Source organism: Salmo salar, chromosome 20 (assembly GCF_965601325.2).
Source record: "Salmo salar chromosome 20, fSalSal1, whole genome shotgun sequence".
Classification (NCBI taxonomy): domain Eukaryota; kingdom Metazoa; phylum Chordata; class Actinopteri; order Salmoniformes; family Salmonidae; genus Salmo; species Salmo salar.
Genome location: NC_138310.1, coordinates 44423713 through 44439434, shown reverse-complemented (window position 1 = coordinate 44439434; position 15722 = coordinate 44423713). Strand labels below are relative to the sequence as shown.

Sequence of the window (15722 nt, the reverse complement as noted above, 5' to 3'; positions counted from 1 at the left end):
TTACTGAAGTAGTATTTTACTGTGTGACTCACTTTTACTGGGTCATTTTCTATTAAGGGATCTTTACTTTTACCCAAGTATGAAAATTGGGTACTTTTTCCACCACTGCCTGCAAGTCATCTCTAGCTGACACCTTTGCTAACACAGTTCACAGAATTGTCAATTGATCATATTTTTTCCTCAATTCATTACTAAATGTAGGTAACATTAGATAGTTAATCCAGGCATTTTTACAATTGCTTCGATTTGCCAGTCTCTTCCAGATCATCATGGTTTTTGTATTTTTTTTTTGGGGGGGGGGGGGGGGGGCGAATATATTGATAAAAGTCACGTTGTCCTAGAGAGATTTCCACGTATCAAAACGTCACACCAGGGTAAACCTACACAAAACATTGTGCTTATTTTAAGTTTTACTAAAATTCCAATGGGCAAAAGTAGGTCTCGGCACGTGTAGGCACTAGGGCTCGGCACGTGTAGGCTATTCCAAGGTGCGAACTCCGTTCATCCGGCAAGCTAAATCAAGCACACCTAATTTGTATGCCTCTGCTGCCGTTGATGCGTTGAGTGACTGGGCGGGGATTGTTTTCAAACCTAGAGATGGGACAAAGACTGAAGAGGAAGCGAGACAACCCACTCCCTAATTTTTCATGGTTAAATTACAGTCAATCAGGCACGTGCATAGATAGGGCTCTACCTGTGCAAAGCAAATGCCCCTTTGTCCTCCTAGTGCCCTTTTCGGTGGTGGTATAAAACAAATGCTATACATTTTTGTGTCCTTATTGTTCTGAACCCACTGCAAGCAAGTCATCGTTACATTATCATCTATGCTTGAGAACCAAAACGCACATCTTGATTGCTGACCAATGATCATTCATCACCATTGGCGCGCAAAGGCGGGTTTTCATATTCTGATTAGCGACCAGAAATAACATGTTTCATTTCCTCCCGTTTTCCTGGAAAAACAGAGTAGGCCTACTTTATCATAAATCTAAAATACATTTTTAGAAATCTACTACTCACTCATAGCCAGAACAATGAAACGTGACGATTTGATAGATCATTTTAATATGATTTAATATGATTTTCCTTGCTCTGGACATGCTATATCCCTACTCTATATTGTCTGCTAACATTAATGAGTTTCAGCTCCAAATGCAGGTGTAAAACGCATTGTATTTCTGTAGGCAAGTTTTCAAAATACATCACTCTTTATGGCTGTAATGACAGGCTATACATTTGGACAGCGATTGTGCGCGTCAAAAGTTTTTTACGACTTGCTTTTGGGGGTCGCTTGTCTAAATGTTTGAATACAGGATAGTGGCAACACGCTGGGTTAGATATAGTAATGATAGGCTACAGTATTTCTTACACGCTTCTATTTTGACTGGAATTGTGTTGATCATTGTTAATAAGTGCAGCATTTATTCCAGTTCAAAATAGTTTTGCTAAATACTTTACTCATCAGTTTGTGCTGCTTTCTCCTCTTCTTGTAAAAAATGCTCAACAAGTCCGTGATCGCGGTAGGGCGAATTGGGGTGCCTTTTTGTTGTTGTTGATCGAGCACATTCTCCCCAAAAGGTCCGTGCATGGCTCAATGAACTAATTAGACCAGAACCAGCTGCTATCGCACTGGTGTCTATGGAACCACCCCCTTAAGCAGACCAGAACTGACCATTGTTTTCAATGGTAAACGGCCTGAGTAACCTCTCTTCATTTATCCACCATCTTCGGTAGGGAGAGACCAATGAAAATGGCGGCGACAGGGTCCGCCAGATCCACCAGTGGATTGGGGCACAAATGCAAAGCCAGGCCCGCCGATATGCTGAACACTCGGACACATTCACAGCTGTTGACCTTGGAGGAGGCAAGGTGTCCGGTTTGTTCGGAAATTTTATTAGAGCCCGTAACTATGCCATGTAGCCACTCGGTGTGTCTGCACTGTTTCAAGCGGACAGTTGAATTCACCAGTCTGTGCTGTCCCCTCTGCCGGCTGCGAGTATCCAGCTGGGCCCGTAAACAATCCCGGGAGAAAAGCCTAGTTAACATCGAACTCTGGGAAATGGTTCGACAGAGTTACCCACAACGATGCGAGATGAGAATGGAGCAGAGAGACTGTGAGACTGGTGGAGAAGGTATGCTTTTTTGATTACAACATTTATTACAATTCCGTTTTAGGCTTTTTGCGGTTGTATTGGGTTAGGGTACATACATTTGTGTATGTCGTAATGATGTCCTCTTAATTTGTTTCCAATTATAGGTTATGACCACGAACACAAAGTAGGAAAATATATAGGTTTATCGTTTTTATTCGCGGCAAACATTGTAACTGACAGTGGTGCGGTCATTCCATGTTGGCAACACCACACTGCAGTGCATACAGATTCATGTTGGTCTTTTTCAAATTTACAATAGTGTGTTACTTTGTTGTTACAACGATATTATTTGGAATTAGAACAGATTCTGTTACACTGTAACAAATGCTATTCAGCTCGGCGCTATGCGATCTCCCGTACGCACCAATAGGCTCTTGTACAAGGGTGAAGAACCAGACCAGTCAGTTTTGATATACCCGACTTGTCTAGGCATAGAAAGTTTCACTGTGACTTGCCCAGACTTGTGGAGCTTTTTGTGGGAGGTGCTACTCTATTGACACCATCTGTACTGTCTGGGGTGTTTTAAAATGTAATATTTTGTAATATATATATATATTATATATATTTGTGTATACATGTTCTATACAGTGGTTCCTAAACCTTTTTGACCCAGCTCTTGTTTTCAGAATCTTTTTGAGTGATTTTGATCATTTACATATATTTTTTTCTCCTCAGACATTTTCCGCTCGCCTGCTCAGGTATCCAAATCTGGAGAGATCCGACTGGAGTATGGAAAGCAGAAAGTAAAGGTAACATTGTAATATGTGTTATTATAACAATTGTTGATTATTTAAATACAATAGTAGAGGTTTTGTGTCCCGTAGTGCATATTTTTTTTTAACATTGTACAATACCCATAAACCCCTCAAAAGGAGAGACCTATGTGTTTGAGACTTGGATTAGAGAAAAAATATATTGATATCATCATCTTATTCCTATCACAAATTCCACTGTTGTAGATTGGCACACAACACATTGATTTTAAACAACCACGGGTTATGTGAATGATCACTTCAGTTACTATCAGTAAGAAGTGATTTTTCTTTTTCAGGTACCAATCAATGAAGAGAAAGAAGAGGGGAGGAGGAAAGTCCACCACAGAGAGGGATGTGGAACTCTCAAGCACTTTCAAGATCCTGTACGTTTTATCTTGTAACCCTCTTATGAATAGATTGGGAATGGATTGTTGCTTAGAATGGTATGCCAACACATTGATGAATAAGTGTAAACATGATGCTAAGATATACAAACCTCTCTTCCAGTTCTATGGGTTGCTGTCAGACTCGGAGAATGAAGAACCCATTGGGAAGAGAACCAGAAATGTGTCTGCGTTTGTTAGAAGAACAAAGATCTCAGCGTTTGTGTTATATTTGACATTTAGGGCTGCTTGTAACTGTGTAATAATGTCCTCATATAACAGTAATGAATAATCATGTTGCAATTATTTTTTTTTTACTTAATGGTGCAGTATTGATTCTTTGCACACATACATTTTCAATGCCATTGAACAATTGATGTTACCTTGAATGTTTTTTTGTGCTTTTAATTCAGTTATTTACTCAGTCCCCTTTTCCCTCAGTGGTCTACATACCAATGTGGTGCAGAGAAGCCAGAGCTGTACTGATCCAGAAGAGGGAAGGCGAAAAATGAGGGTATCTACTCATCTTCCTGGACTGGACAAGGTATGATGCTGTGCTTTTAATTATGATTCCCATGTAAAGTAGCCTTTTGAGTGACTAAGATACTGTAGACCCCTTAATATATTTGGGGGATAGAAATACTCAAAATTGTAGAATTTTTTTTTCTCTCATGGCTAACAACCAGGAAGTTTGAAAAGAAAATGAGTGGGCGGGGAGCTTATATTCACGAGCTCCCCTTGACTGATAGCTCTTTGAAACACCGAGGTCAAGAAACTTGGATGCAGTACTGCAGTAAAATCTTCTCAAACAAATTTGGTGTTACACAAAGGAATTCAAATAACATTGAAATTGGCATGTCGCTCTTGATGCGGTTCACAGCCACACTAACGGATGTGTTTACATGACAACGGCATCATAGTTTTGAACGACCCCCTCCCCGTTCTGTTTCATGCTGGCTAAAGACCTAGCTAGCCAGTAACTAGCTAACACCAGACACAGATGAAAGGGGAGACATACAGTGCATTTGGAAAGTATTCAGACCCCTTGACTTTTTCCACATTTTGTTACGTTACAGCCTTATTCTAAAATGTATTAAATAAAAACATTGCCTCATCCATCTACACACAATACCCCATAATGACAAAGCAAAAGCAGGTTTTTAGATTTTTTTGCACATTTACTAAAAATACAAAAACAGAAATACCTTATTTACATAAGTATTCAGACCCTTTGCTATGAGACTCGAAATTGAGCTCAGGTGCCTCCTGTTTCCATTGATCATCCTTCAGATGTTTCTACAACTTGATTGGAGTCCACCTGTGGAAAATTCAATTGATTGGACATGATTTGGAAAGGCACACTCATGTCTATATAAGGTCCCACAGTTGACAGTGCATGTCAGAGCAAAAACCAAGCCATGAGGCCAAAGGAATTGTCCGTAGAGCTCTGAGACAGAATTGTGTCAAGGCACAGATCTGGGGAAGGGTACCAAAACATTTCTGCAGCATTGAAGGTCCCCAAGAACACAGTGGCCTCCATCATTCTTAAATTGAAGAAATTTGGAACCACCAAGACCCTTCCTAGAGCTGGCCATCCGGCCAAACTGAGCAATCGGGGGGGAGAAGGGCCTTGGTCAGTGAGGTGACCAAGAACCCGATGGTCACTCTGACCGAGCTCCAGATTTCCTCTGTGGAGATGGTTGTCCTTCTGGAAGGTTCTCCCATCTCTTTCCTTTAAAATGAGACAATAAGTATTCAACCCCTTTGTTATGGCAAGCCTAAATAAGTTCAGGAGTAAACATTTGCTTAACAAGTCACATAAGTTGCAATGGACTCTGTCCAGTTTTGAATGGCTACCTCATCTCTATACCCCACAGTCAAGCAGTGACTGGTCCCTCAGTCAAGCAGTGAATTTCAAACACAGATTCAACCACAAAGACAAGGGAGGTTTTCCAATGCCTTGCAAAGAAGGGCTCCTATTGGTAGATGGGTATAAAAAATAAAAGCAGACACTGAATATCCCTTTGAGCATGGTGAAGTTATTATTTACAATTTGGATGGTGCATTTATACACTCAGTCACTACAAAGATACATGCGTCCTTCCTAACTCAGTTGCAGAAGAGGAAGGAAACCGCTCAGGGATTTCATCATGAGGCCAATGGTGACTTTAAAACAATTTGAGTTTAATGGCTGTGATAGGAGAAAACTGAGGATGGATGACAGAGTGAAAAGAAGGAAGCCTGTGCAGAATAAAAATATTCCAAAACATACATCCTATTTGCAATAAGACACTAAAGTTTTAAAAAATGCGACAAAGAAATTAACTTTTTGTCCTGAATACAAAGTGTTATGTTTGGGGCAAATCCAAAACAACACATCACTTAGTGCCACTCTTCATATTTTTAAACATGGTGGGGGCTGCATCATGTTATCGGTATGCTTGTCATCGGCAAAGAATAGGTATTTTTTTTTTAGGATTAAAGGAAACAGAATAGAGCTAAGCACAGACAAAATCCTAGCGGAAAACCTTGTTCAGTCTGCTTTCCAACAGACACTGGGAGACAAATTCACCTTTCATCAGGACAATAATCTAAAATACAAGGCCAAATATACACTGGAGTTGCTTACCAAGACGACATTGAATGTTCCTGATGGGATTAGTTACATTTTTTATTTAAATCGGCTTGAAAATCTGTGGCAAGACTTGAAAATGATTGTCTAGCAATGATCAACAACCAACTTGACAGATTTTGAAGAATTTAAAAATAATAATGTGCAAATATTGTACAATCCAGGTGTGCAAAGCTCTTAGAGACTTACCCAGAAAGACTCACAACTATAATCGCTGCCGATGGTGATTCTAACATGCATTGACTCAGGGGTATGAATACTTAAATTAATACTGTAAATTAGATATTTTTGTATATACAGTTGAAGTCGGAAGTTTACATACACTTAGGTTGGAGTCATAAACTCGTTTTTCAACTACTCCACAAATTTCTTGTTAACAAACTATAGTTTTGTCAAGTCGGTTAGGACATCTACTTTGTGCATGACACAAGTCATTTTTCCAACAATTGTTTACAGACAGATTATTTCACTTATAATTCACTGTATCACAATTCCAGTAGGTCAGAAGTTTACATACACTAAGTTGACTGTGCCTTTAACCTCTCTCGGGTATGTGGGATGAAATCGTCCCACCTAGTCAACAGCCAGTGGAATCGAGTGGCGCGAAATACAAAAACCTTAAAAATGCTATAACTTCAATTTCTCAAACATATGACTATTTTACACCATTTTAAAGACAAGACTCTCGTTAATCTAACCACATTGTCTGATTTCAAAAAGGCTTTACAGCGAAAGCAAAACATTAGATTATGTTAGGAGAGTACCCAGCCAGAAATAATCACACAGCCATTTTTCAAGCTAAAATATATGTCACAAAAACCAAAACCACAGCTAAATGCAGCACTAACCTTTGATGATCTTCATCAGATGACACTCATAGGACATTATGTTATACAATACATGCATGTTTTGTTCAATCAAGTTTATATTTATATCAAAAAACAGCTTTTTACATTAGCATGTGACGTTCAGAACTAGCAAACACACCGAAAACTTCCGGTGAATTTACTAGATTACTCTTGATAATCATTTACAAAATACATAACAATTATTTACAGAATTATAGATACAGAACTCCTTTATGCAATCGCGGTGTCAGATTTTAAAATAGCTTTTTGGCAAAAGCACATTGCAATATTCTGAGTAGATAGCTCGCCATCACGGGCTAGCTAATTTGACACCCACCAAGTTTGGCGTTCACTAAACTCAGAATCACTATAAGAAAAATTGGATTACCTTTGCTGTTCTTCGTCAGAATGCACTCCCAGGACTTCTACTTCAACCACAAATGTTGTTTTGGTTCAAAATAATCCATAGTTATGTTCAAATATCCTCCGTTGTGTTCGTGCGTTCAGGTCCCTATCCGAACGGTGACGCGCGGATGCATGTCGTGACAAAAAAATTCTAAATATTCCATTACCGTACTTCGAAGCATGTCAAACGCTGTTTAAAATAAATTTTTATGCTATTTTTCTCGTAAAATAGCGATAATATTCCAACCAGGCGACGTTGTTTTCGTTCAAAGGCTGAAAGAAAAACATGGCCACTTCTCGGGGCCGCGCATCTCCTGTCTCTGAGCCACCAGCCTGACCACTCACAAACAGCGCTCCTGTACTTAGCCCAGAGACAGCAGAGATCTCATTCCACTTTCTGGCGCCTTCAGAGAGCCTATGGGAGCCTTAGAAATTGTCACGTTACAGCAGAGATCCTGTATTTTGGACAGAGATGCCACAGAAGCTCAAGAAATGGTCAGAGAGGGCACTTCCTGTATGGAATCTTCTCAGGTTTTGGCCTGCCATATGAGTTCTGTTATACACAGACACCATTCAAACAGTTTTATAAACTTTAGAGTGTTTTCTATCCAAATCTACCAATTATATGCATATTCTCGTTTCTGGAAAAGAGTAGTAACCTGTTGAAATTGGGTACGTTTTTTATCCGGCCGTGAAAATACTGCCCCCTACCTTAGAGAGGTTAAACAGCTTGGAAAATTCCATAAAATGATGTCATGGCTTTAGAAGCTTCTGATAGGCTAATTGACATAATTTGACTCAATTGGAGGTTTACCTGTGGATGTATTTCAAGGCCTACCTTCAAACTCAGTACCTCTTTCATCATGGGAAAATCAAAAGAAATCAGCCAAGACCTCAGAAAAACAATTGTAGACCTCCACAAGTCTGGTTCATCCTTGGAAGCAATTCCCAAATGCCTGAGGGTACCACGTTCATCTGTACAAACAACAGTACGCAAAGTATAAACACCATGGGACCACACAGCCGTCACACCGCTCAGGAAGGAGACGTGTTCTGTCTCCTAGAGATGAACGTGCTTTGGTGCGAAAAGTGCAAATCAATCCCACAACAACAGCAAAGGACCTTGTGAAGATGCTGGAGGAAACAGGTACAAAAGTATCTATATCCACAGTAAAACAAGCCCTATATCGACATAACCTGAAAGGCCACTCAGCAAGGAAGAAGCCACTGCTCCAAAACCGCCATAAAAAAAGCCAGACTATGGTTTGCAACTGCACATGGGGACAAAGATGGTACTTTTTGGAGAAATGTCCTCTGGTCTGATAAAACAAAAATAGAACTGTTTGGCCATAATGACCATCGTTATGTTTGGAGGAGAACGGGGATGCTTGCAAGCTGAAGAACACCATCCCAACCGTGAAGCACGGGGTGGCAGCATCATGTTGTGGGGGTGCTTTGCTGCAGGAGGGACTGGTGCACTTCACAAAATAGATGGCATCATGAGGCAGGAAAATTATTTGGATATATTGAAGCAACATCTCAAGACATCAGTCAGGAAGTTAAAGCTTGGTCGCAAATGGGTCTTCCAAATGAACAATGACTCCAAGCATACTTCCAAAGTTGTGGCAAAATGGCTTAAGGACAACAAAGTCAAGGTATTGGAGTGGCCATCACAAAGCCCTGACCTCGATCCTATAGAACATTTGTGGGCCGAACTGAAAAGGTGTGTGCGAGCAAGGATGCCTACAAACCTGACTCAGTTACACCAGCTCTGTCAGGAGGAATGGGCCAAAATTCACCCAACTTATTGTGGGAAGCTTGTGGAAGGCTACCCGAAACATTTGACCCAAGTTAAACTATTTAAAGGCAATGCTACCAAATGCTAATTGAGTGTATGTAAACTTCTGACCCACTGGGAATGTGATGAAAGAAATACAAGCTGAAATAAATAATTCTCTCAACTATTATTCTGACATTTCACATTCTTAAAATAAAGTGGTGATCCTAACTGACCTAAGACAGGGAATTTGTGGATTAAATGTGAGGAATTGTAAAAAACTGCGTTTAAATGTTTTTGGCTAAGGTGTATGTAAACTTCCGACTTCAACTGTATAGTGTATGTGAACACCCCTTCAAATTAGTGGATTCATCTTTTTCATTGCTGACAGGTGTTTCAAATCAAGCACACAGCCATGCGATCTCCATAGACAAACATTGGCAGCAGAAGGGCCTTACTGAAGAGCTCAGTGACTTTCAACATGGCATAGGATGCCATCTTTCCAACAAGTCAATTTGTCAAATTTCTGCCCTGCTAGAGCTGCCCCAGTCAACTGTTAGTGCGGTTATTTTGAAGTGTAAATGTCTAGGAGCAACAACAGTGAAGTGGTAGGCCACACAAGCTCACAGAACGGGACCGCCGAGTGCTGACGGGTAGAAAGGGGGAATAATGGGTAGAAATCGTCTTTCCTCGGTTGCAACACTCACTACTGAGTTTCAAACTGCCTCTGGACGCAACGTCAGCACAAGAACTGTTCATTGGGTGCTTCATGAAACAGGCTTCCATGGCCTAGCAACCGCACACAAACCTAAGATAACCATGTGCATTGCCTAGCGCCAGCTGGAGTGGTGTAAAACTTGCCGCTATTGGACTCTGGAGCAGTGCAAATGCATTCTCTGGAGTGACGAATCACCCGTCACCCTCTGGCAGTCCGATGGACAAATCTGGGTTTGGCGGATGCCAGGAGAACGCTACCTGCCCCAGTGCATAGTTCCAACTGTAAAGTTTGGTGGAGGAGGAATAATGGTCTGGGGCTGTTTTTCATAGTTCGGAATAGGCCCCTTAGTTCCAGTGAAGGGAAATCTTAACGTTACAGCATACAATGACATTCTAGATGATTCTGTGCTTCCAACTTTGTGGCAGCAGTTTGGGGAAGGCCCTTTCCTGTTTCAGCATGACAATTTCCCCATGCACAAAGCGAGGTCCATACAGAAATGGTTTGTCAAGATCTGTGTGGAAGATCTTGAATGGCTTGCACAGAGCCCTGACCTCAATTCCATCGAACACCTTTGGGATGAATTGGAACGCCGAATGCGAGCCAGGCCTAATCGCCCAACATCAGTGCCCGACCTCACTAATGCTCTAGTGGCTGAATGGAAGCAAGTCCTCGCAGCAATGTTCCAACATCTAGTGGAAAGCCTTCCCAGAAGAGTGGAGGCTGTTATAGCAACAAGAGGTTACCAACTCCATATTAATGCCCATGACTTTGGAATGAGATGTTTGATGAGTAGATGTCCACATACTTTTGGTCATGTATTTCATTTTCAATAAAATTGCTAAAATTTCACTTTAGGGATGTGTGTGGATGGGTGAGAAAATATATCTATTAAATCAATTTTGAATTCAGGCTGTAACACAACAAAATGTCGAATAAGTCCAGGAGTATGAATACTTTCTGACGGCATTGTATACAAACCACGGCCCTCTGCAAATACGCCTTCTCAGCTGTTGGTTACAAGACGGTACTAATTTAAATTAGGTAAGAGAATACCATGTTACCATTGGTGCATTAAAATGAGAGTTAGGTTAATGTCCAATGTTCCCTCTAAGCTGTGCCTGTGCAAGGCCGCACACCTCCTCCAGGACTGATGGGCAGAAGAAATGCCAGGCCGCGCAGAGGCACAAGAGATTGAACTTAACTGAGTTCACCCCATTAGTTTGCACAATATAGATGAACGTTTTTTCTGGGATCGAATCAATGTTATATCAGTCCCTTTTCAATGCAACAAACCAAAACAAATCTAACTTTGCAAGATTGAGTCTGTGATTTTGTTGTAGGAATAGCCAGAGCACAAAGGAGTAGAATTCAGGCAGGTAGCCCATGAGGGGTCTTTAAATCACCTGCAAATGAATTAATAGGCTTTTCAGATCAAAGTTATGCATGTGAACATTTGTTGATATTCTTTGCTAGTTAGCGAGTTATTAGCCCAGTTATAGATAAGTACAGGTCAGAAATGGGGAGTTACTGCTTTCTACAAGAGCATAAAACCTGTTGGCTACATTTCAAGCTGTCTTTGAAAAGCGAGTCAGGTAAAAAGCTTATGTCTTAATTAAATGGGCAGTGTTGTATTTTGAGACCGGCTTGAATATGTAAATAAGCCAATTGGCAGAGGGGTAGCCTACATTGTCTAATTCTCTGTATGGTAATACTAATTCATGTTATTTTGTAAAGTGGTTTCTTGCATCATACAATGCAATTTACAGTCACCTATTTGGCCCATGGTGTTACAGACTAAGTAAAAAGTAATTCATGTCAAGCCTTTCATAATGTAAAAATGTTTTTTAAAGTCTCATGCAATGTAGGCCTGCATTGAACACCACATACTGTGTAGGCTATATCATAGAAATAAAAGCTATTTCCATGTGAGAATGTTATGGAATTTGCTCCATTTGGTTTTGTTGGTAGGTCTACATTATGCTCAAATAGCCTTTTGGCTACTGTCTAAAACTATAAGGTTGTACAGCCTTAGTGTGCACTGTAAACGCAAGCCGGAAGTTGCACAAAATTCTCACAACGTTCAAGTTTACTCTCACAAGACCTACAATTTAAGGGAACATTAGTGATGTCACCATATCCCTTTATTAATCCCCCCACTTGAATCTGTGTTTGAGATGGAAGAGGGGACCAGTAACTTTAAGATCAAACTTGATCAATGTAGAAGCAACAGTAATTTTTCATGCTTTGGTCATAATACTTTCATCTGGTTTCATCCAAATATCAAACTTCAAGAAAAATATGATTCTGACTGTTCATGACCTTTTAAAACATTGATCTTCCTTTTTTTGTTGGTTTGTTGTCTCTGTACAGGCAAGTATTGCTCACAGCTACAATGCAGGAATCCTTCTGTCCTCTGAGAACAGCCGATCTCTTTCGGCACCCATCATTGTCCAAGACAAGAGGCATAGCTGGCGAGGCGTCATCATGGCATCATCAACACCTTTTATGGTCCCCCAGTCGAAACAGGAGAGGTCCATTAGCCCTGAGAGCAATGACAGTATTTCTGAGGAGCTGAATCACTTCAAGCCAATAGTGTGCTCACCGTGCACCCCACCAAAGCGACTACCTGACGGGCGAGTGATGGAACCCACAATTGTGAAGTCCACCCCCCGGAACTTATTCCGCAGCCTGGAGAGGCCCACCAGTTATGAAGCCAGCCCTACTATCCTCCAGAAATGGAAGCAGATAGAGGTGGACCGTCAGTCTGTCAAAGTGACCTCGAAGGGCACCTTGACCAACCCCATGAACGAGGACCTTGTCTTCAAACCAAGCCCCGTAGAGGAGAAGGACGGCAAGCCCTGTAGCTGTGCTCCAGCAGCAAATAAGGGAAAAGAACACATGGTTATGTGTGCCAAGACGGATTCCTCTGGGCAAGAGAATGAAAGAACTTGTATACATAATAAACGAAGACTGATATTTGATCAGGCCATTGGAGAGACGGCCTTCCATCAAAAACAATTCACAAAGTTTCATACTCCATTTGTAGCCTTAACCAGTGAGGAGACTGTAAAAGAATGTGGGGTTTCTTTTGAGTCTGTGGTGGTACCTGAATCACATTGTGGACCAACTTCAATTTATCAAAATCCAACCTTAGTACCACACGATATAAATGCCAGTGTTAGGAGTTGCAAACTTAAATCAAAAGACTCACAGGATCAGAGAAAAGAGTTTGACAATAGAAACTGTGCCCAGAACCAACCTACCTCAAGGAGGGGCAAGAAGAGGAGCCAGAAGACCAAACACCTGGAAGAGACAGAGTCTGGACTCAAGAGGTCAAGATCCCAGAGCCAAGATGGTTTCAATATAGAGTGTGCGCAGGCTGAACTGTACATTCAACAGGTACAGCAAGAGAGAGAGGACAGAGAGCTAGCTTTGAATCTTCAAAGACAGTTTGACAGAGAACAGCAACAAGAAGACAAGCAAAAGACCAGTCCTGACAAGTACTTTCTCCGGTCCTGCATGTCCAGTGAAAACAGAATCAAATGCAATCCACGCAGATCAGGAAGAATTTCCAAAAAGAATGAGCACTTTAATTGCTATTATTAAATGGTTATTCTTGTGCTTTAAAAAAAAAAAATTAAGTCAGACAACTTCTTGCATACAAGAACTATACTGCTTTTGTCGCCCAGGTTCCAAATTCATTGCTTTTAAACAGAAACTAAACCCTTGCTAGCCTATGTCATAAATTGTTCATGTTCATTTTGTTGTATTCCTATTAGATGTAGTTTCTACGAACATGGTTTTGCTGAAACGTTAGGTACTATCGTTATTTATTTTCTTCTCGTTTGCAGTTTCTCATAAAATTGTTATATACACTAAATCATCGTGCAGTTAATGCACTGTGAGAAAAAGCAAAAATTATTCACAGTATGAGGTTGTGTTGAGATTCTGTGCAGACACGTCAAAATCTGTGTTCAGGCTCATGTATGATTCTGATTCTAGCTCAGCCAAGGATGTGGACACAAGATCTAGCACTATTACTTTGTCAGACCCTCCATTCAGATTCCCATTAACCGGTGGAGTAACACCTGGGTCGTATTCTGTTTCCCATGGGGCAAATCACCAGTAATTCCTATGATCAAATTGAACACAGACCTCAGATGCTGATCCAGTGTTAGTGTTGTGCACATTTGAATAGTGAAAGGTGATCCGAGAGCTGCACTACCATCCTATTGATTATTTCATGATCCACAAGTCATATTGATTGGGTTCTGTCAATGTTAGACAGGTTTTGCAAGAGTAAATGGTTATAATTAAACCCCATCAATAAGATTTAACGATCTGAAAATCTGCACAGAACAACTACAATGCCTGAAACGTGTGGGTGTTGAGGTGTTCAGCCACTCACACTCTAACATCTTCGGTTACAACACAGCTTCTGGTCATGTCATATTGTTGAGTTAAAGGATCAGTGTGGCCAGGTTAAATATATGCAATATGTGTAAACTCTTTGCTGTAAACTATTACAGTAATATTGGTAAGGGGCACAATATTAACATCCTTTTTGGATGGTGATTTTCTGATCAAATTCAATTCCAGTATGTATTTTCTGTCAATCTTATGCCCACACTTCTACCTCTACACTCACTGTTGCGTTGTTGCTTTTCTCAATGATTTATGCCCTCTTTTTGACTACCACAAACCAAAATGTCTCTATGCATGTGTATGGCACTGCTTTATAAAGTTTTAGCGCTGCCAAAGCTTTATAGTTTTGATGTATATTAATCATGGGTTGGCTGCTATAGTATGGTATTAATTAGGATAATTGCTTTATGCAATATTTCTATTGGAGATTCCACATTAATATATTTAATCAGCATTGTTATTTTTCGCATCTTTGAGTTGTAGTTACTATATTGTTTGAGACGCTTATTCAAAGGGCTATTATATTTTATTTGATAAATGTCTTTCATATTCTATTTGATTCTTGTTTTCCTAAAAATGTATATTTTTCCAATGGCATATGCCAAAAATATGAGCTTTAATGTCCATTACTACTTAACATTTTTAAAGAACAAGATATTGCAATATTGTTTTGCACATAATTATGTACACAAATGCTTGTATACTTACCTTTGTACATACAGTATAAATACTCAGATGCATATTTTAGTATTGGAGGGGAGAAATAGGTTAGTGCCAAATGGCTGATTTCTGTCGACTGTGTCATACATCTGCAGTTTTTTTGTTTACTTTCCTGATTTAAAGATTAGGTTATTGATTCTTTATAGTAATCAGAATGTACCACTTGAATAGCCTACATGATTCATTGACAAAACTATACTTTGAAGGAAACAACTTGTTCTGATCATGTCCATCCAAATTCTGAAGGAACTGTGAAACACAATAACACATTCAAATGCAAATTAGAGGTGAATTGCTTTTTTTCATTCAAGCGCTTGTCTTGTTTTATCTTTCACTTTAAGTATGTAAAGAAGTTGGCATTTATGTTATTCTGTATCTGTTTTTTTCGGTATCTGGTATTGAAATGTTTGAATGCTGAATGGCTTTCCAAGACATTGATTTGACCACTCAACTCAACACAATGACAGCAAAGACTTGTAATCTCCCGCACATAATATTAAAATCATTGGTTTGCAATTATATTTCAACTCATTGGAGGTCATACATGAAACTAAAAAAATGCTTTAAATAAACATCAGTTATTATCGCTTCAAATAATTAATTTAAACTTGAGTTTTTAGCAAAATTCCATAAATCTTACAATCTTTTAAGCTTCTATTTTTCTTCAAGCTAATTTCCTTGTGTAGCTACAGTTGAAGTCGGGAAGTTTACAAACACCTTAGTCAAATACATTGAAACTCAGTTTTTCACAATTACTGACATTTAATCCTAGTAAAAATTCACTGTCTTAGGTCAGTTAGGATCGCCACTTTATTTTAAGAATGTGAAATGTCAGAATAATAGTAGAGAGAATGATTTATTTAAGCTTTTATTTCTTTCATCACATTCCCAGTGGGTCAGAAGTTT

General features: G+C 39.8%; 1 protein-coding gene across 1 annotated transcript; it reads left to right on the top strand.

The window, feature by feature from the left end:
- The first annotated feature begins 1734 nt into the window (after positions 1-1734).
- rnf169 (ring finger protein 169) lies at positions 1735-15335 on the top strand. The gene is made up of 6 exons (XM_014161980.3): positions 1735-2132; positions 2829-2902; positions 3205-3291; positions 3416-3510; positions 3733-3835; positions 12042-15335. The coding sequence occupies exons 1-6, from the start codon at positions 1745-1747 to the stop codon at positions 13275-13277; spliced, it is 1983 nt and encodes a 660-aa protein (XP_014017455.1). The 5' UTR covers positions 1735-1744; the 3' UTR covers positions 13278-15335.
- Positions 15336-15722: the final 387 nt, after the last annotated feature.

What these genes read in the sequence shown, in the direction of transcription:
- rnf169 (XM_014161980.3), top strand. Translation starts at nt 1,745, where the DNA reads ATGAAAATGGCGGCGACAGGGTCCGCCAGATCCACCAGTGGATTGGGG. An exon ending in ATGGAAAGCAGAAAGTAAAG is followed by an intron (nt 2,903 to 3,204) that starts GTAACATTGTAA and finishes TTTCTTTTTCAG; the next exon opens with GTACCAATCAATGAAGAGAA. An exon ending in AGAAGAACAAAGATCTCAGC is followed by an intron (nt 3,511 to 3,732) that starts GTTTGTGTTATA and finishes CTTTTCCCTCAG; the next exon opens with TGGTCTACATACCAATGTGG.